This window comes from Humulus lupulus, chromosome 1 (genome assembly GCF_963169125.1).
Source record: "Humulus lupulus chromosome 1, drHumLupu1.1, whole genome shotgun sequence".
Classification (NCBI taxonomy): domain Eukaryota; kingdom Viridiplantae; phylum Streptophyta; class Magnoliopsida; order Rosales; family Cannabaceae; genus Humulus; species Humulus lupulus.
In genome coordinates this window covers 176,586,124-176,607,686 of record NC_084793.1, presented here as the reverse complement: position 1 = coordinate 176,607,686, position 21,563 = coordinate 176,586,124, and the positions used below count along the sequence as shown (strand labels likewise).

At 38.8% G+C, this 21,563-nt stretch overlaps 2 protein-coding genes and 1 long non-coding RNA gene across 3 annotated transcripts; all 3 read right to left on the bottom strand.

Moving 5' to 3' along the window:
- Positions 1-11,591: 11,591 nt before the first annotated feature.
- On the bottom strand, positions 11,592-14,039 carry LOC133823072 (uncharacterized). The gene is made up of 5 exons (XR_009888133.1): positions 13,899-14,039; positions 13,537-13,652; positions 12,374-12,850; positions 11,875-11,929; positions 11,592-11,781 (listed from the first exon to the last, which is right to left on the bottom strand). It is a non-coding gene; the product is annotated as an uncharacterized LOC133823072 (long non-coding RNA).
- Positions 14,040-15,950: 1,911 nt separating this feature from the next.
- LOC133824987 (mediator of RNA polymerase II transcription subunit 15a-like) lies at positions 15,951-19,368 on the bottom strand. Its single transcript, XM_062257997.1, has 7 exons — positions 19,272-19,368; positions 18,063-18,175; positions 17,595-17,883; positions 17,428-17,495; positions 17,052-17,126; positions 16,422-16,745; positions 15,951-16,148 (listed from the first exon to the last, which is right to left on the bottom strand). The coding sequence occupies exons 3-7, from the start codon at positions 17,680-17,682 to the stop codon at positions 15,951-15,953; spliced, it is 753 nt and encodes a 250-aa protein (XP_062113981.1). The 5' UTR covers positions 17,683-17,883; positions 18,063-18,175; positions 19,272-19,368.
- On the bottom strand, positions 17,684-19,803 carry LOC133824980 (glyceraldehyde-3-phosphate dehydrogenase GAPCP2, chloroplastic-like). Its single transcript, XM_062257988.1, has 5 exons — positions 19,659-19,803; positions 19,272-19,372; positions 18,063-18,175; positions 17,884-17,936; positions 17,684-17,784 (listed from the first exon to the last, which is right to left on the bottom strand). The coding sequence occupies exons 1-5, from the start codon at positions 19,801-19,803 to the stop codon at positions 17,684-17,686; spliced, it is 513 nt and encodes a 170-aa protein (XP_062113972.1).
- Between the last annotated feature and the right edge of the window lie 1,760 nt (positions 19,804-21,563).

The following is a 21,563-nucleotide window of genomic DNA, read 5'->3' as shown; positions in this document are numbered from 1 at the left end:
AAAAGGTCGAGAATCAAATTTTCAACGTTATTTTAGCCCATTTCAAATTTCTTGTGCCTTCAACTCTTCAACCTCTCAACCTATTTTCCGGCATTTTATCCTCTCCAACCCCCTTGCCATCCTGGACAACTGGCGCGAGGCTTTGTACTTATGGGTGAACGACAAACAGTTCTTCAGAGTTCGCACTTGGTTCAGCACAATCTGATGCTACATTTCAAGTGAGTATCCTTGAACTATGACTTTCCTTTTTCATGCGTATTTGAGAATTTAGGATGTATGCTTAGGGTTTGTTTTTAGAGCCTTTTAAAGGATATTTTTGCCTTATTTGTAGTCATAAATGGTCTAAATGGCCCATTTAAGCGTTTAGAAGTGTTCTGGGGCATTTTTCCTCATTATGTGTCTTCGGCTGGAATCTGGAAAATTTCCAGATTCCGGCGATGTTCATCATCTTCGATGGTTTTCATCTTTTCTGGTGGTGTCTCTGGTGCCAAGTGCTTGGCTCCGAGGACACCCCAGTGTCATTAGTCTATTTCTTTCTCCTTCCCCAAGTAGTTGTCTTAGGGGTTTTTGTTTTGGCCCAACTTTCTTCGGGTCAAGGCGCTAATTGCTTGGTGTTTGTTTTCAGATGTCCAAGGAGCTTCATCAGCTCCACCAACAAGGGTTCTACACCTTCGACAATGAAATCCTCCAGATGGCTCGAGAGGCTGAATAATGACCCGAGAAGGAGAAATAAGTGGCTGGCAGCTGCCAGGCTCTTATCGTACGGGAGAGCTTAGAGCTGGCAATGGTGAGGCCTCGCAGAACTGGCCTCTCAAAGGAAGAGGCCAGCACTGGCCTGACGCCGTTAGATACCCCATATTCTGCCATAGGATTTGAAGCAGAAGACATTCCGAGTAAGCTACGGCATCGGGGTGCCTTGGCTAAAATACTCACCAACTATAGGGTAGATGACAGTGAAATATTAGTGCGCCTAGCTCGGGCGGATGAGAGGGCACGCGAAAGTATTCACGGGCTCGAGCCCTAGAGCGCCTCACATCTCCAAGCGGGTGCAACCCTGCCATTTCATCAATACTATGTCTACTTCCTCAAATTCATTGGCATAGCCCCATTTCAACTGTCTCCGAATGGCTACCAGGTAGTGGTTGTGCTCTACATTCTATACAAAATCAAGAACTGGCCCACTCAGTCCCCCTCCGAAATACTGTATATCTACAGTTTTCGGAAATGCTCAAAGAAGGGGAAAAAGGGGGATATTATACCTTGATGAAGCACACGAATCCGAGGAGAGGCTATAAAGCCTCGTGCGGCAACGAGAACCACTCTCGGGCTTATAAAGATCAATTATTTTGGGCGAACGGTTTCCCAACGAGGACTAATCCCACTCTAGACTTCACCATCGTGGGTAAGTATTGCTCTCACATAAGTTAGCATGATAGTATTTAGCTCGCTACTTATCTCTGTTCATGTCGTCCTAATCAGGTTCGTATCACCGTACCCCTTTCGTTGAATCCTTCGATGAGAGGCTTCAGGTGATAGACTCTCTCCGTGACAAGGAACTACAACTCCCCCTCCTTGTCTCCGATGCCCATCTTTGACAATATGGGTTGCTGCAGGCGAGGCAAAGCATAAATCTGATAGTCCTAACCAACTTTTGGGACTCGAAGAGAACTCAGATGGAGGCGAGGCTACATACGGATTACATGGCGGCCAAGGCACAACAACAATACTAGTAGCGTCTTCGCGAGGAGCACACATAGAACATTCTAGCTATCAAAGCAGTCGTGGAGGCGAAAGAAGATGAAGAGCTTAAGGCAGAGCTCAAAGTGGGGATCGAATCATCTTCCATGCCTCAAGGTAAATCTACGATCATTCTTCACTATGCTAGGCGTATAGGGGAGGGAACTAGTCCCAACCATATATTATTTTCTCCATCCCTTCTCGAATGTGGCCAAGTTTCAGAGCGTTGCGGGTCCACAGAGGAGTACCAAGATAACCAAGATCTCATCGATGTGTTCCTCTGCAACCCGACGAGGAAGAGGCACCCTCAAGGCTTTGTGCCTCTTAACGAGTCAACGACCATGCATGCCTCTTGGTTTTGTCAGTACAAAACCAACTTAACGCAGAAGATGGGTCGTCTTGTACGCGAATTCCTCAATACCGTCCTCCATTCCAAGGAGCCTAATCGTGGTGGGGCTCCCGAGGAGTTTTATCTTTCTTTTCCGCACATGTTTTATTCTATTGTGGTTTTCCTTTCATGTATTGGGACTAACCAAGGTGTTTCCTTTGTGCAGATAGTATGGGCCTTTCAGACTTGGTGCATTCAAAACGTCAAAGGGTGTTGGGCCCTTTTGAGATCGACACCCTGATGGCCCCACCAGCGGTACCCACCCCATCTTTGACTGTTCCATCACCCTCTGTTGCTGCTCTAATGACCCTTACCCCAAGCACAACAGTCACTAGCGAGGTCATAGACCTCCTCTCCCCGAGATGAGGGATTCTTTGGGAGAGGAAAAGAGATCCCTTCCAAACCCCCTCAAGCCCAGGACCCCCGGTTGGTCATCTTTCCGGAGTATTATGATGACAATGGCGCAGATGTACACATGGAGGTCACCGACTACTACAATGCTCGTATCGGTGAGGGAAACGAGAGTATTTGATTATTGATTGAATAGCTGCATGAGGACTAGCCAAAGGTCCCCTCGTTGCTCCTTGTCGCGAAGAGCTTGAACGTCTCCTCGCAGGGAGAATAGGAGAAACGACCTTACCACTCGGCACATAACTCATGTGGGGAATAACGACGTCCTTGTGCGAGATGTCCACCGACAGCTTTTCCCGTTGCGGCGGTGACAACGAGGTGGCGCTGGTGGTAACCAGCCGCCATGCTTCCACTAGGGTAAGTCTTGATTTCTGTTCAAGTTCAATGAATATTTTCTGTCTTTTTGGCTGACTCGTCATTCTGAGTTTACAGGTTACAGCCCTAAATCAATGACTTAGGGACTTGGTGCTGACACGGTCCCTCTTGCTGAAGAAGACTCGGGAGGAGCTAGCTCGTGTCTAGATGGAGCTTGCTCAAATCTAGGAGGCTGCAATCCCTTTGGAGGAACATTCACGGCTCCAGAAAGAGGTGGAGGACCAACTAGTCATGGAGAGGTCAAACTGCCTTGGAGGAAACATCCTACAAGTTATTGGAAGATGTCGCAGGCCACACACGAACTGTGGAGGAGGAACTGGCCTAAGTTCGAGATGAGTTTCAGTTGAGCCGAGTGGAGCTTGAAGCCCGTGTCAGTGAGCTGGAAAAAGCCAAAAGGGAACTGGCCAAAGACCTTGATGTGATGGCCAAGGACACACTCTTCATTGCGTGGCTGAGCAACAAAGACATGAATCTTTCTGTAATGCCCTGGTTACCCCAGAACAGTTACGGTGAACGGTGAACCAGAAATTTGACCCGCTACCCGTGTCCTTTGGTTAAAAACGTGCTGTAAGTGTTATTAACAAGTTAAGGTGAAAAACAATAAAAAAGGAAAGGATATATTTCATTAAGTATATAAACTGCTCATGATCTATTCAAAACATTTACAAGTGATTTACAACTCAAAATGGTCACTACTGTTTCAAATTTACAAACCCGCCGACCTAAGCGGCAAAAATTAGGGTAAACCCCCTAGTTCCTCTGAGAACTCCTTGGCCGTGGTGGTCAAGCGGCTGCATATGTACACATCACCACCTAAGCTCTCCACTCAAGGCTGGGTGAGCTTTTCTTTCCCTTTACCTGCACCACATAGCACCCATGAGCTGAGGCCCAGCAAGAAAACACAATATAGCATGATATAATACCAACAATGATCATAATAATCATTAAGGACTTTCAGTCCAAAACAGATAGGTGACAGTCGCAAAAGTCACTAAGATGGGGACAATTCCCTTTAGCCATGTGACGATAGGGTCACCAGGGCTTAATAGATAAGTGAGCATTTCACTAGCATAAACAGGATAGGTGCATGGTGACTGGTCACCAACATAACCTTCCTCATGACCATAGAATCATAACCTTGGAACATCGTTCCCTAGCCATGTGACAAGCGGTCACCTGGGCTTTAGGCCCTAGCTCTGAGTAACTAGTCTTAGACTAGCCAAGCACTTATAAGTTTCATCGACCTTAGGGTCGGTCCAGCATTAATGCTTTAGAGCCATTCAATGCTGATATCGATTAGATCTAATCTTCATTCGGCCCTGCGTTCAGGACGCTTATGCCGTTTCTGACTCTTAGGTCAGTGTCCTTGACTAATCAGTGCCATATACAGATAAACAATATTCACTAGCATTTAATATGCAATCCATGTCCACATTTATCAATCAACATGCCTTAATAACAATCATGCATGTCATATATGCACAGGGTGCAGTTTTCTTACCTCAGATTCGAGCTAGAATGATTAAAAGAACGACCCTTGAGAACAATCAACCTTTAGTCCTTTACCGGTCACCTAGTCATAACCAAACACGGGACATCATCAATAAAAATGATCAACATAGGTTCCCAAACCAAAATCTAGCCTCCGAGACATCAACCCAAACTAATCCAAGTAGTAGGAACAATCCCGAGGCCTAAAACTATGTTCCCGGGGTCAAAACACACAAATGGGCTCAACCCTGCTCAAGAGCCGCGACCCTGGCACCTTGGGCCGCAGCCCCCAGCCACCACTGAAGCAAGGGCTGCGGTGCCCTACATCAAGGGCCGCGGCACCCAGCAAGAGAAAATTTCCCCCACCTGCTTCCTTGAGCTAGGGCCGCGGCTCTCCAAGAACAGGGCCGCGATGCCCAACCCAGAACATGCCCAAACTTGTTCTCCTTCATCCCAAACCCTCCAAAAACATGCCTAAAAATTACCAAATCATCAAATCAAAGTTCCCAAGCTTCCCAATGGTCCAAAACCATCAAAACCCAAGGCTCAATCGAACCAAAAACTCAACGATTTACAAAGTCCAATTCAAAGCTTAGAAACTCTAAAAACTCAAAACTTTAAACTTAGATTACCTTTGATTAGGTTGTTTCTCATCAAATCCTTCGGTCAAGAAGCTTCTAATCTTCCCTAGGATCGCTATGCCTCGATCCTCGCTTGATTCTGACTCCTAAAACTCGAGATTTCTTCGAAAAGGCTTCGAACGGTAAAAATGAACTACGGGAAGAGAACGAGGGGTTTTCTAACGTACATTCTATTTGACAAGCTACTTCAAGCTTAAGTAACTTCAAATAAAACCTAGTGCTCGGGGTCCCAAAAACACCCCTGGGGACATTATAGACAAAACTTCTAGAATTTCATCCTGATCTCAATAACTCCCAATTTATCATCAAATAAACATTCTTACTACCCAATAATTGACCCCATTATGACAAAACTGCTAATCCATTACATAGGACCGTCTCATGCTGAATAGCTCGAATATATCTCCATAATAATGGATTCTCATTCACAAATCACAATATGCACCAAAATATACAAATATACCCTTAACGAGCCAAATTATCAAAATATCATAATACTTAAATGTGGACCCACATGCATGCATATAACATCATATTATAATATAATTCATATAAACATGCATATTATCATTTAATGGCATAATTAAACCACATCGAAGAATTCGGGGCATTACAACTATCCCCTCCTTACAGAAATTTCGTCCTCGAAATTTACCTGAACAACTCGGGATACTGATCCTGCATATCTGACTCCAGCTCTAAGGTCGCCTCCTTGACCTTGCTGTTCCTCCACAATACCTTAACCAAAGGTATCATCTTATTCCTGAGGACCTTATCTTTTCTGTCAAGTATCTGAACTGGCTGCTCCTCAAAGGAGAGATCTGGCTCAAGCTCCAGATCTTCATAACTCAGAATATGACTCACATCAGATACATACCTCCGAAGAGCTGAAACATGAAATACATTATGCACGGCAGACAACGCTGGAGGCAAAGCCAATCTGTAAGCCACCTGACCAATCCTCTCCAAGATCTCAAATGGACCTACAAATCTGGGGCTCAGCTTGCCCTTCTTCCCAAACCTTCTCACCCCTTTCCAGGGCGAGACTCTAAGGAAGACATAGTCTCCCACTTGGAACTCCACGTTCCTGTACTTGGGATCTGCATAGCTCTTCTGCTTACTCTGAGAAGCGAGCATCCGAGCTCTAATCTTCTCAATGGCCTCACTGGTCCTCTGAACTGCCTCAGGACCCAAGTATCTCATTTCACCTGTCTCATCCCAATGAATGGGAGATCTGCACTTCCTACCATACAACATCTCATAAGGTGCAACTCCAATGGTAGACTGATAACTGTTATTTTAGGAGAACTCTATGAAAGGTAGATACTTACTCCATGATCCACCAAAGTCCAGCACACATGCTCTCAGCATGTCTTCTAATATCTGGATTGTCCTCTCAGATTGCCCATCTGTCTGAGGATGATAAGCAGTACTGAACTTCAACTATGTCCCCATGGCCTTCTTTAAACTTCCCCAGAACTTGGAAGTAAAAGTAGGGTCCCGATCTGACACGATCGACCTAGGCGCTCCATGGAGGCGCACGATCTCTCTCACATAGAGATCTGCATACTGGTCAGCTGTATAAGTAATCCTCACTGGCAGAAAGTGAGCTGACTTGGTGTAGCAATCCACTATCACCCAAATAGAATCATGCTGACCAACAGTCCTGGGTAAGCCCACCACAAAATCCATCGTGATGTCTTCCCACTTCCACTCTGGGATATCCAGAGGTTGCAATAACCCTGCCGGTCTCTGATGCTCAGCCTTGACCTGTTGACATGTCAAGCACTTAGCCACATACTCAACTACATCTCTCTTCATCCCTGGCCACCAATACAACGATCTCACATCCTGATACATCTTCGTGGTGCCTAGATGCAAAGAGTAAGGTGTAGTATGAGATTCATCCAGAATATCTCGCCTCAAAATAGTGTCTAATGGAACACATATCCGCCCTTTGTATCTCAACAAGTCTAACTCAGACACTGTATAATCTCTGGATGCTCCAGCCAGAACATCCTCTCTGATCTTAATCAGTTGTAGATCACTCAACTGACCCTCTTTGATTCTCTCCAGCAGCATAGACTGTAGCGTAATATTAGCCAACTGGCCCACCAGCAACTCTATACCAGCTCTGGTCATATCATCTGCTAACTCTCTGGCTATCAGCCTCATCCCATAAATCTGTCCCAGACCCTTCTGGCTTAAAGCATCAGCTACCACGTTGGCTTTTCCTGGATGATACAAAATCTCGCAATCATAATCTTTTACTAACTCCAGCCAACGCCTTTGTCTCATATTAAGGTCTTTTTGGGTGAAGAAGTATTTCAGGCTCTTGTGGTCTGTATAGATCTCACACTTCTCTCCGTAGAGATAGTGTCTCCATTTCTTCAAAGCAAAGACCACAGCTGCTAACTCTAAATCATGAGTAGGATATCTCTTTTCATACTCCTTCAACTGACGAGAAGCATAAGCAATTACCTTCTCTGACTGCATCAAAACACAACCCAAACCCTGATGAGAAACATCGCAATAAATCACAAACTTCTCCTGATCTATTGGAAGAATCAGAATCGGAGCTGTAATCAATCTCTGCTTCAGTTCCTGGAAGCTGTTCTCACACTTATCTGACCACACAAATTTCTGACTCTTGCGTGTCAGCTCAGTCAATGTAGTAGCAATCTTTGAGAACCCTTCCACGAACCACCTATAATAACCTGCCAATCCAAGGAAACTTCTAACCTCAGAAGCATTCTTTGGCCTTGGCCAATCTCTGACCGCTTCGATCTTCGCTGGATCTACTTTAATCCCCTCCTTACTGACAATGTGCCCAAGAAAGGATACCTGAGATAACCAAAACTCACATTTATTGAACTTAGCAAACAGTCTGTGTTCCCTCAGTCTCTGTAGAACCAATCTCAAATGATACTCATGTTCTGACTCTGACTGAGAATATACCAGAATATCATCAATGAAGATGATCACAAACTGGTCTAGATAGTTCTTGAACACTCTGTTCATCAGATCCATAAATGCAGCAGGGGCATTAGTCAATCCAAATGACATAACTAGGAATTCATAATGCCCATACCTGGTACGAAAAGCAGTCTTCGGTATATCTCCTTCCTTGACCCTCAACTGATGATAACTAGAACGAAGGTCGATCTTTGAGAATACCTTCTTACCTTGCAGCTGATCAAAAAAATCATCTATCCTTGGTAAAGGATACTGATTCTTAATTATCAGCTTATTCAGTTCTTTGTCATCAATACACATTCTCAGAGAACCATCTTTCTTTTTCACAAACAGAACTGGCGCACCCCAAGGTGAGAAACTAGGTCTGATAAAACCCAAATCCAACAGTTCTTGCAACTGTACTTTTAATTCTTTCAACTCAGCTGGGGCCATTCTGTAAGGCGCTCTAGACACTGGCTTCGTCCCTGGTGCCAGTTCTATAACGAACTCAATTTCTTTGTGCGGTGGAAACTCTGGCAAATCTTCTGGAAACACATCCAGAAATTCACAAACAAGTCTGGTATCTTTTGGTCTCACTGGCACGACCTAAGTGGTATCAACCACACTGGCTAAGAATCCAATGCAACCTCCTTGCAATAAATCCCTAGCCCTCAATACAGAAATCATAGGAATGCGAGGTCCATGCACAGCACCAACAAACACAAAAAGATCCTCACCTTCAGGCTCAAAGGTGACCATCTTCCTTCTGCAATCAATGGTTGCCCCATACTTTGCTAACCAATCCATACCCAATATCATACCAAAGTCAGTCATAACCAACTCTATTAAATCCACTAATAACTCTCTGCCCTCTACTGTCACTGACAAAGATCTGACCCATCTCCTGGATACCACTAACTCTCCAGTGGGTAACAAAGTTCCAAAACCCACAGCATAAAATCACAGGGTCTACACAGTCTATCAATAATACTACTAGCAACAAAAGAATGTGTAGCACCAGAATCAATCAACACATTATAAGGGGTACCAGCACTAAGAAGATGACACTACAAGAAAAAATGCTTTTAATAACACTGAAAATGTGTTATCAAAACATACCATAACACTTTTTGATGTGTTAAGACCGACTATGTTATCGTAGGCCAGGGTACTTTACATAACACTTTATCATTGTTATACAGATGTGTTATTATACTGTCAACGATAACACAATTTCTGTGTTATTTTAATAAATAGATAAGCGTTTAATTATGTTATTTATAGTCGATTATATAACACATTTCAATACTTATAAATTTGTGTTATACTACACTTTAGTATAACACATTTTTTGTGTTATACTACACTTTTGTATAACACATGTGTTATATTAGCTTAGAGAAACATAATCTTTTTTTACTTACACAAAACTAGGAAAACAAATATGAAAGTTGAAGCCAAATAAGGTAACATAAATAGATTTTTATTAATTACTCAAAATGTAATTACAATATTTAGTCTACTAGTCTAGGCTTAAGAAATCATATTACAACATAATTTATGCCCAATTCAGATTCCTTTATCACTAAATACAAAACAAGAAATGTATAAAAAAATTAGTGAAATACATTCTTCCATTCTAAAGGCCTCAACTACAAATGTTTTCAAGAATTGGTCCAAAGAAATCATCTCAATATACCTGCACATTGTAAAAAAAAAAGTCCTTTTATTATTAAGAACATAAGACTTAAGCTAGTTTCCACCTGTAAGCATATAAAGTTTAAATTAAATTTGTAATAACTCCAAAACTTGACGAAACAGCAGGGTATAGCAAGATGTACTACCATGCAAAACAACGACTGAAGAAACAAAACATATTGCTTCTTCCCTCTAAAATTAAACAAGAAATACAGAGAAAAACTCAAAACCTGCATGTATTAATTTAAAGAGCATTAATTTAAAGATCCAATCCTAGGAAGCCACAAACAGATAAAAACTCAGAACCATCATGAAATTTCTAGGAAGTACAAAGCATAAATGTAGAAAGACAGCTCTGACGTACTGACCTGTTCAAAAAATAAAAGTGTTACTCAATTATCAGCACATAAAAAGCATAGAACAGCAAGATTCAATTGCTACCGCAAAAGCAGAAAACATAGAAACAAATGACCAAGGGATGATCAGAAAGTCGTTCTCTTCAACACCAAAAGCTAGTTTCTTATTGTTACTAAAATCACTCCCATAAAGAAATAATATAAATCAAGAAAAACAAAAAGAACAAAGAACATAGAGAGAAACTAATTTCAAAGGAAAAATAAAACAAATAAGGTCATTAAATACAAGAATTGAAACTTATCACATTTGAGAGTAAAGGAAACCAGGAAACCAGACCTATGCAACTCAGGAGAAAAAGAAAGGGAAAGGACAATTCATACTAACTAATTTATCACCCTATATTCCATAATAAGAACCAATATGAAGAAACAATTCATACAGTTTGTACTAACTTCTATCCCCATTTATTTCTTCTCCAAAGACCTAGCAAGGTTAATTCCTTTCTGTAAAGTTCAATACAAACATAGCATTGATGTGTAAATAGCTTTGGCAAAATTCTCTCTGTGATAGGTAACCAACAGGGCCTCAAGTATGGCATCCAAATTAACAAGTAGAATGTGAATATGGCTGTTAGAGGTCCTTTATGAAGCCCATGCTATTCCTCTTATTTGAGCAGTTAACAATAAGTTCGAGTGGAATAGACAGATCACCACAAACTGATAAGAACATATACAAACACGATGGCCATAGATAACAGAGATACATACTAAACTTCGATGTGTATCTGGGTGTTCAACGTTCAACCTCAGTAGTTGCTTTACAGCCTGCACTCCAAAGACAATTTAGTCATCAGTTGGCCTTATGCAGCTCAAGACAAAAAGAGGGTCAAAATAAAAGCTTCTCAGCCACACGCTTAAACAAAAGCTTACCTGAAAGGCAAGCAAAACCTTCTGTTTTCTCACATTCACTTCAAAAGAAAGCAAGTGTGTTTCTAACGAATCAGGGGAGTTCTTTTGAAGCAACTTCAAGTACTTTGTAGCTTCTAAAAGTGGATCTTCTACCTGAATAAACACATAAATATCAGACAGGGCAACACTTTTCCTAGAGATGTCCGACAAACAATTAAGGAAAATACAAAACACAATTCAGGAATCTGAGAAATAAATAAAGGCACACGGAACCTGCTATTTCCCATGGACAACACAGCTAAAGATACAACTCTAGTTAAACTGCTCCCAGAAGATATCTGCCCTTCACAATTAAGCTAAACCGGTTCACACAAGTAAACCGTAAAAATTCCAAGGTAAATGCATGTGAAAACCTCTAGACTATAAACAAAAACTTACTAAAGATCTCAGATATTGTGGCCACTGACCAACAATATCAAATCTCTTTAAGAAAAGAATAAACCATGAAAGATCATTTCAAAATATGTCATCAAGTGTATCTATAGATACAGACACGTGCACAAACTATATCTTGTAGTATAACATTGATTTCAATAGCAAAATATCTCTGCTACAAGATTAAGAAGGGAAAAAAATGATAAGATTATATTAAGAAAAAAATCCATAAAACTTATTACAGAAAACATTTACATTAAAAAAACTTTCATTAAGAATCCTAACCAACCTTGCCCGAGTATAAATCAATCACGGTTGGGGTGTGCTCAATGGCCTCATCAATTTTAGAAAGAGCGATTTCATATTGTCCCCTTCTGTCGTAATGCTGGATCCAAACAGAAATTCTAAGCAAAAACAAATATCCCAACAAAAAATATTTAAGGGGGTAGCAAAAAGAAGAAAAATAAAGGTGGCTAACCTGTGCTAATAGGAATAAGGTCCACATAAGAGTTGAAGGAGGTTCTTTCTCTGACCTGCATTTAAAGTAAATATATATTTTTTTTAAAAGTGACATCATCAATAAGAATTACCAAAAGAATGCCTCTGGCAACAAAACCATGTGCCAGACTAAAAAAGCACTTCCAAGATAAAAAATTAGAGCGAATCAGAGCATTCACCATTCACAACTAAAATCTAAAAGCAAGGAGATAGTTTTATAATATTATGACACGTTTAGGGACCACAAATCTAAAATCATGTTGCTTAGATCATCTGCTTCAGTATAACAGAAACATGATTGACTGTTCATATATACAGTATATAAAGAGAGCAGGAAAAAGATAAGTCTAATTCACTCGACAAAACCAAAACAAGGAAAAACAATACAAAAATCTATAAACTGTAAACAACCTCACACCATGAAGAAGCAAACCACAAGCTCCATTACCCATTGGCTAATCAACTAAACCACAGCTTACCTTCCAGGGAATTGACTAGAAGTCCTAACAGCATGCTCCAGCTCAATAATAAGTTCCTCAAGAATGTCTACTTGGAAAACAGTGTGACAAAGCATAACTTAAACTTACAGAACTAATATTTTCTTAGGTCCTAAAAAAATCAAAAAATTAATGTGTAAAACAATCAAGAAGAATGAGGAGCATACCTTTCCAGGATGAGTAACATCTCCAATACACACAAAACTTCTAGACAACTACAAAACCTAACAATAACTAAAACCCATATAAAAAAACAAGCCTAAAAATCAACATAATAGACAGCTAGTCACCTATAAGATCTACATTAATATATAACATAAGAAACAATATACAGAAGATACCACTTAGAATACCTTATACAAAAGCATTTCCCCATGTTCACAACATTCATTATCAGGAGGAAAATCATCTTCTAGTGTCCCTTCATATGCTTCCAGAATTTCAACTGCTTTTAAAGCACTAACAAGAAAAAATAAAATTTAATAGACCAAAACTTATACTCAAATTTAATAACCCAAACACACAACCAAGAAGAATTTATCCACTGAAAATGTAAAGAGGAACTATTCTTACATATTTACATATGTTGTATAGAAAGAAAAAAAAGTATTGTTTGTATACATATATAATACTTAAACACATGTACAAAAGAGAGGAAAAACATTTTCTAAAAGCAACGGATGGACTGTATTAACTTCCACATGATTTATTTGATCTAGATTTTTAAAAGGTTCAGCTTACATCACACTATGTAACAGACTTTTTGACAATAAAATTAGAATATGAATTACAAGTGTAATTTTTTACTGAGAACAGCTGCATGAACCATGACAGCGTATTAGCAAAAAATTAACAGCAATGGCATGACCAATGTCAAAACCACTGTTTGAAAATATGAAGTCATAGATCTATAGTCTAGAAATTTGCAGTTGTGTTTAAAGCACGAATCAATTTGAATTATGAATGAGAGAACATAAGTTTGGAAACTTCTTGGTTGTTTATATCAAACATTATTTGAGTAACATTAGTAAGTGGGACCAACAAGAAAAACAATTTAGGTTTGTCACTGTAAATGATGGCCACTAGAAAGATAAATATATAAATATATATAAATAAAGGATCAATAAATAAGGTCAAATTCGTACTTTGAGTTTAAATGATGAGCAACAGCAAAGCCGATCCAATTCATACGATGATTTGATTTTAGAGACAAGAGCTGTTGTTTTGTCTCGACAAACCCTGCCAAATCTCGCATTTGCGCCTGTACCACAATAGATAAAGAGCCATCATTAACCAAAGCAAATTAAGGATTTAAATCAAGAAAAAGGCACTACTCACAAAAAATGATGTAATAAACAAGCATGATATTAGCAGCTATATTTAACAAGTGTCATGTATTCCAGTTAACTTTGAAACTATTAATATAAGTGCTAAACTTCAATATTGTTTTTAAGTTACCAACAGAGCATAAGTCTCTAAAAGAAGAAAATTAACATCAAAAGCATACCTGTAACAGTGACAGATCCTACAAAATTTCAATATTGTCTGGATCGATCCTCAGTGCATTTCTATAGCATTTGATTGCCTCCCTGTATTCTCTATTGGACCGATAAAGAAGAACATAAACATGCCAGCATACATGACTTTTAAGATCATTCTGCAAAGAGACAAAAAAGCCTTAGAGAACTAAAGACCCTACTGATTTTGAAAACAAAATAGAACATTAAAATTTTAGACAACACCCTTACCTTTAATCCTTGCCAAACAAGCTCATATGCTTCAAATTTACGGTCCATGCAATTTAATGTCAACCCCTTCATTTAGACTTCAAAATTATATTAACTTAAAACACTAATATAGCTATAATTTTTCAAGCAAGGATAGTGATAACTAAACTTGTTGAAGTAGCACTAATGAAATTTAAGTTGAGCTTTTTATGTCCCATGACATAAAAAGCAACATTCCATCATATGCAAATCAAACCTCATAATACCAAATTTATATATCAAACCTAAAAAGGTGAGAACAATTGAAAAGGAAAAAAGAACTCTCCTAGATTTAGTGCCACAGGGAGGAAGAGCACATAGCATCTAAAAGATGGAGCTAAATGCATACCCTTAATTCATCATAGGCCCAATAATATTGAGAATGCTTTCCTCCAGGCCCACCAAAAGCTTCTTTCCAAGAGTCAAGCAAGACCAAGATTTTCTCCCTCACTTGCATATCTGCCTGAATGTTACAATCCACGTGTTTCAAAAGTTACAATCCATACAAATTCTTAATCAGAGAAAATAATTTAGATGCATAGAGAACTAGAAGTGAACACAATTCCACCAATAAAAGTTTGGAAAACAGTTACTAAACAAAAAGACGGGGAAATAAATGCCTATCCAACTTTGTTTGGCAAAAATAATATCCTTAACAATTCGGACAACTTAGAGCAATGCGAACAATGCTCTTTTTCTCACTATCTTCTACAATTTACACTCCTCTCATTACCTGACAAGAGCAATAAAAAGTTAATGTCTTAATATTAGTTTTCATCTTATGGTAATAAGATTTCACATGTCAAGCAATAAGAAGGAATATAAAAGAGGGTGAGAATAGAGTGCTGCTGGTACTTCATTACACACAAACAAAGCACACTCATAAATGAAACTTGAGCCTATGCTTCAATAAATTACCAATTTCCTTGAACGACCAAACTCAGTGAGGAATGGCCAAATGGAACATCAAAAAGTCTTCCAAATATCCATTTTATCGGTATTCCACTTTAAATAAAGGCACCTTTAACAAACATAATAATTATGCAATTTAAACCTAATTGAATATTTACTTCTATAAAATAATAATATTGTCTCAATAATCAGATGTTACTGTAATCCCCACAGTTCTTTACCATTGTTTCTAATAGCTACAGAACTCGAATTAATTCAACAAACCAGTTAGAAAAGATTGACCACAAAAAAAAGGGGTTTCTGGTATAATATACATATATAAATATATATACATATTTATACATATAAAAATACCAGATTTAATTCAAAGAAGAAAGAACTCAAAATATGTAGTAAAGCTTTAGCTTACCATCTTAATACTGTGTCTAAGGTTTTTGTTGGCTCTCTGCTGCGGATAGTTCGTCTTCCAAAGCTCCCTATATATAGAAAATTTACAGTTACAGAGCACAAGTATTCGAAATAAAGGTTGAAAAATTTAATGAAAGCCCAAGAGCCTAATTAGTCTCACTAGGAGTCCTAATCCTGATGCTAACTAATTAGACTCCTTAACTACATATAAAACTATCTTGAGTGGTCTTATGAAGTAATGCATTGACTGTGCATCAGTAGACACAATTTAACCATGTAAGAGAACTTACTAAAAACTATCAAAAACAATATGAATAAAAGCAGTATAAACTCCAGCTAAAAAATTGATTTTTATCGGATTAAATTATGAAAATTCATTAACAAGATATGAATAAAAATGCTGCATTAATAAATGGAAATTCACATAAATATAAGTTCAGAGGCAATAAAATTAACTTTAATTACATAAGAGATCAATAACCCAGAAAAAAAAACCATATTAAGCAATTATGGTGACTGAGTGCCACGGCGCTGAAAGAGCACTTGACAATGGTCCCTTCATCTCCTTCAGCAACATCTGCTACAACACTTGATTCCTCACTAATATCAATAACAGTGTCAATAAGACGCTGATTTATTTCCCTAATTTCGTCTTTAAGAGCATGAATTGCCTGCAACAAGATCACCATAGTCACTTCACAGGTATAAGTTTCTGAATGGATATGATAAAATGAACTCTCAGCACAACACACTCATAATAAGCATATCTTTATGTGTCTCAGTATATGCTATCAAAAAGTCACCAAAATCACTTCCACTATCAGTCAAGTGACTAAATCAGATCTAAGATTGAGCTGAATGTCAAACATGGATCTTTGAAGCTAGAACCATGTTTAAAATAAGTCTTATTCATACAAACATCCATTTCAGCAAAAGACAAATACCTCTAACTTACACCTCTTGATACTAGATGTTGCAGTTGACTCTAGTTCTGATATTTCCGAATCATTAATACTACTGGTTGATGATACGACATTTAAGGGCATGGCACTAGTGTAGCGCTTCATTTTCCTTGTCTCGTTAGTTCTGTCGTGGCTCATGAAATTTCTTACCTGTAAACGACAGTTTGTCATACCAAATAAATCCTCACCAACTGCAGCTCTAGATCCATTACCGGGAGCTGATCCTACAAACCTATCAACCATGCTGACAACAGAGCCCATGTCCCTGACAGAAGCACTCAATGCCTTAGGTGACATAGATTTTACCTGGAAACCAGAGATTATTATAAATCATTAACCAACAACAAATGAGGAACCACCAAAAATGAATACATTATCAAGTGAAAGGAAAAAGAAATGACTAACCGCTTTCATTAAATGATCGAGTAAGCTGGAAAAAGAAAAAACAGACTCAAGTAAGCTTACAGTATAAGAAAAGGTTCACTTAAGCTAAAAAGTTTCAATTTCTTTCCCTTTTCTACTTTTATACTATGGGTTTTCATTAGTTTGTTTATTTTAATTAAATTTCATATATTTTTTAACAGATCCTTGTAAGTAAAAATGAGAACATACCTGCTGTAATTTGCCAGCAATTTTCTGATACAATTCATGAAGTTCAGGTAAGTACAGTTCCTTCATTGTTTTGATCTGCCGACAAATGGAAAAAAAACAGTTAACTTTAACTTTTTCAGGTGCCGATAACTTAAATTAACATGCATCAGTCAGCTACATAGTACATGCTTTTATGAAATATAATAACAACCATAATTTCTGTCATTCACATAATGTCTTCATCATTTTTTTTATCCTCCCAATCAGATATTTATAGTTTATTACTGCATGTATGTTTCACATTCTTGGTCATCCACAATTGTCTTAATTACTTCCATAACAGCTACAGAATCCTAGCTTGATAGGTGGAATTAGTTTGATGAACAAGTCATATTACCTTTTGGTAAACCTCTTCTTGCCAATCAACTCCACTCGCATGTCCAGTTGCAGCTGAATCGACAGATGCTACAAAAGGATGTTCACATAATATCATATGAGAAATGCAAAATTGCTAATTATAGAAACCTTTAAAATAATGCAAAACTATACAAGGCAACAACATACTTGATGATGTCTCTAGAAGAGGTCTCTGTGGTTGATATAACTGCTTTTGCTGATCAATTACATTTTGACCTGATGGTTGAAGCCTCATTTCACGTTGTAGTGGATTTGGCTATTGTTGCAAACCCAACTGTTGCTGCATCTGCGGCTGTGACTGAATCTGTGACACAATTTGCTGTTGTGGTTGTTGTGCCTGAGATGGAAGCAAATTAGATCCACTCAGTTGCAATTGTTGCTGCATTGGAACTTTGGATTGTTAGGAACTGTGCAGTTGAAGTTCATAGCTATATACCTGTACAATAAAGCATAGACCACATATAAATATATATGCCCATCTGATCTCCTCTGTTTTTTATGACACAACCAGTCGTAATACATTAAGCTTTAAACAAAAAACACCCACATTTGCAAGTGCTATAAGCAAATAAAGAATATGTATACACTTTCATGCTAAGATCTGATGAAAATTACCTTTTACTCACAACCTTAATCTGCTTCCCATTGATTTCTAAGGTTGAATCATCTACAACCTTAATGCTTCCTTTGAATAATCCATGAGTAGAGTCATATTTAAACATGTAGGTCTGGATAAAGAATAGAAAATATCATAACCATTTTCACATAATGGGATGACCTTAGAAGACAATTAGGAGTAACTGTTACTTAAGTTGAACTATTAGCAAAGGACATCAATTTAATAAAATACTCTGAAAATACTCATTTCATTCAAATACATATAATTTCATGTAATATAAAGGTCATTCAAGGTAGCATCATAAGCCTATTAATGACCATGGTTCATCACTACAACCACTACTCACCTCAGACCATAATCCAAAAAATGTGAGAAATTTTAAAGTGCCAAGTTAACAAGCTGCCATGCTCTCAACTTGACATAAAAATAAGCTCACAAAAAATCACAATAAAATCCAAACGGCAAGCATTGTACACAACAAGCATAAGCATGATTCAAGTTAGATCTGAAAGAATAGAATTATTTTTTGATCAATAGATAATTGAGATAATTATATGCAACTAAATACTTGGTAACATTTATAGAGGGTTTAAGGTGATAAAAATAATTTCAAAGCAATTAATGATCTGGATTTAAGACATCTCTCACATTTAATAGCAGTGAGAATAGAAATTATTTAGTCAAAACTATGAAGAGAAGATAGCGTAAAAGTGAATTACAAGTCCAGGAGGCTAGATGATTTCTTAAGAGAACACACAATGAGCACCTCCATTCCTATGAGGTGTTTATCAAAATTAATAGCTATTGAAATAAAATGCAATTTAAACGTTCTTCCACATACTTTTTAACATAGTTTGCCTTGACCTTATTAAAGTAGAGCAGAATCATTTTAGCCACTTTAGACAAAAAAAATCACCACATTCAACAACATACTATTAACACAATAAGAAATCAAGCAAGCATGGCACAAAAACTTGACTTAAGTCATATCATTATACATTATGAAGCAAACATCTAACCAGGTGGTAAGCAAAGACATGTCAACCAAATATTATGCTCGATGCGGTCTTACAAAAATAAGAAAACTTTTTTGCATCATCTGAGTAGTGCCATTTTAATTTATAAATTATAATGACTATTCATGAGCATAGCAACAACATTGGCAGCAGAAATCCATCAAGTTGCAGCTAGCTTGACATCCTTACCATGTATTTAGCATCAATAAAAGGATCATTCACTGCCACCACGTCAATATCATCCCTGAATATTGCTACTCGTAAAACCAATCTTCCAATCCGACCAAAACCTATATGAGCCAAGCATTGAAAAAGTAAGGAATTAATCAACTTTACCATTCTTCTTTCAAAGAAAATAAACAAGTTTAAACCGTAAAATAGAGGAATAAATTCAAAAGAATATGTAACCAAGATAGGTTTTTGAGGAAAATAAAAGAAAACTGCATACAAACTTTTATACACACATGAATATATATAAACACGTTAAGCTTGACTAGACAAAATAATAGCAATAAAATGGTCGATCAAATGGCACAACGAAGATTATTGATTGCTAAAAATGATCAAAGGGTTTACGGGAGAGCTTAGCTAGAGATAGAGAGAAAGTGAAGAAGACCTTAGGAGGAGGATTGGAGGAAGCAAGAGGTGCAAAGATTTCAGGTCTAGACGCTTCGATCAGAGCAGCTCCGTTGGTAGATCTGAGCAAAGAAGAGAACGCCATTGTTGACTGTATACAGAGCTTTCTCTTACTCTTTCTCTTTTCTCTTCTTCTTTCTCAACAACCCTAAATAACCAAATACCTTCTGGCTTTATGCGCCTCTTGGAAACTGGCACAAGCCGCCGCTACTAGTCATCAAACCAGTCCTCATCCCCCATCATCAAGTCCCCTAACCTCAAAACCCCTTCCGGGGACCCAAAAGAGTCTAGCTTGGCTTGCTCTGTGGGTAACCGGAACCGACAAACGGGGCAGGAGTTATGGTGAGCGAGCCAGGGCAGAATGCAGTCGGGATGGTAGAGATGCTTAAAGTAAGATTTCAAGCAGGGAGAGGCGCAGATGGGTGCGAAGAAGAAAACAGGAGAGTTATAGGCGGGCTAGGAAAAAAAGGGAAAAAAATATAACAAGTTATAGGCGGGCACCAAAATAAATTAGCGCCATTTTTTTATTTTAACACATATATGTATATAATAATACTTTTTCAGTAGTATTATATTCTTGTGTTATGCTAAGGGGTATTTGGTGTAGTGTGACCTGTAACAACTGAGGGAGAAGCCTCAACTTTTGCTTGCGCCAATGCGAACACTCAAGCTGGGGCCGAGCTGTCCACCTTTCTGGGTTCTTCTTTTCTTGCCTTAGGGAAATCCTTTTTAAGATGACCCACGGCTCCACATGAGAAGCAGGTCCTTGCCCTACACTCTCCCAAGTGATGGCTCTTGCATCTAGGGCACTCAGGATAAGACTTCCAGGCTTCACCACCTGGACGACCCATAGAAATACCATGGGGCCGCCTGTCAGGACCTGGAACTGGGAAGGTGTCAGGAACCTTCCTCTTCTGATCACTGGGGCCTACACCCCTACCAGAACCCACAGATGGAGGACCTGACCTCCTGAATTCCTTTTTGGCTGCACTGTCACGCCAGATCCTGTTCTCTGCATTCTCAGTTGTGAGTGCCTTCTCAACCACCTGTGCATAGGTAGTAACCTCAGCCACAGTGGTGATACGTACTTCTCGAGCTAATCTGGTCTGTAGCCCCTGAAGGAATCTCTCCCTCCTGGTCCCATCAGTGGGTACCAATTCCATAGCAAACTTTGCTAAACGATCAAATTTCAAGGCATACTCAGTGACTGACAAGTTCCCCTGAAGTAGCCTAATGAACTCCTCGGCCTTCGCCGCCTTGATAGCATCATTATAATATTTTTCATTAAACAAAGTTTGAAACTCTTCTTAAGTCAGAGCATTAACATTCTTGGTCTTGGTAATCACTTCCCACCAAATCTGGGCATCTTCCCGAAACATATAAGTGGCACAGGCCACCCTCTCATTACCAGTTACCCTCATAAAGTCAAGGATAGTGGTAATCATACTCATCCACTACTCTGCCTTGGCAGGATCTACACTGCCCTCAAACACTGGAGGTTGTTGCTTCCTGAACCTTTCATAGAGAGGCTCCCATTTATTTCCAACCTCTGGCATCTGCCCAGCTGTTGGCACCGACACAGGAGGTGCCTCTGATACACTGGCCACAGCAGGCACTTGCTGCTGTTTCAGGAGATGAAGCTTTTCTCCCTGTTTTAATATTGTAGCCTGTAGATCACTCACTATCTGCTGCCAATTTACAAGAGCTGGCTGTGGAATCTGTGACTGATCATTTTCCTGACGCTGACTATTATTATTATTTTGGCCCTGATCACTCTGGCCAGCTAAAGTGTTTGTCTGCCCTGGATTCATAATTCTATCACTGATACCTTGCTGAAACAATGTT

Bases quoted from the DNA above. Each gene is read 5' to 3' on its own strand.
- LOC133824980 (XM_062257988.1), bottom strand. From the start codon at position 19,803: ATGGCGTTCTCTTCTTTGCTCAGATCTACCAACGGAGCTGCTCTGATC. The intron at 19,373-19,658 runs GTAAACCCTTTG...TGGCTCATATAG, and splicing joins ATCTCTAGCTAAGCTCTCCC to GTTTTGGTCGGATTGGAAGA. The intron at 18,176-19,271 runs GTAAGGATGTCA...TTCTTTATCCAG, and splicing joins TTATTGATGCTAAATACATG to ACCTACATGTTTAAATATGA.
- LOC133824987 (XM_062257997.1), bottom strand. From the start codon at position 17,682: ATGAGGCTTCAACCATCAGGTCAAAATGTAATTGATCAGCAAAAGCAG. The intron at 17,496-17,594 runs GTATGTTGTTGC...ATCCTTTTGTAG, and splicing joins TCTTCTAGAGACATCATCAA to CATCTGTCGATTCAGCTGCA. The intron at 17,127-17,427 runs GTAATATGACTT...ATTTGTCGGCAG, and splicing joins AAGAAGAGGTTTACCAAAAG to ATCAAAACAATGAAGGAACT.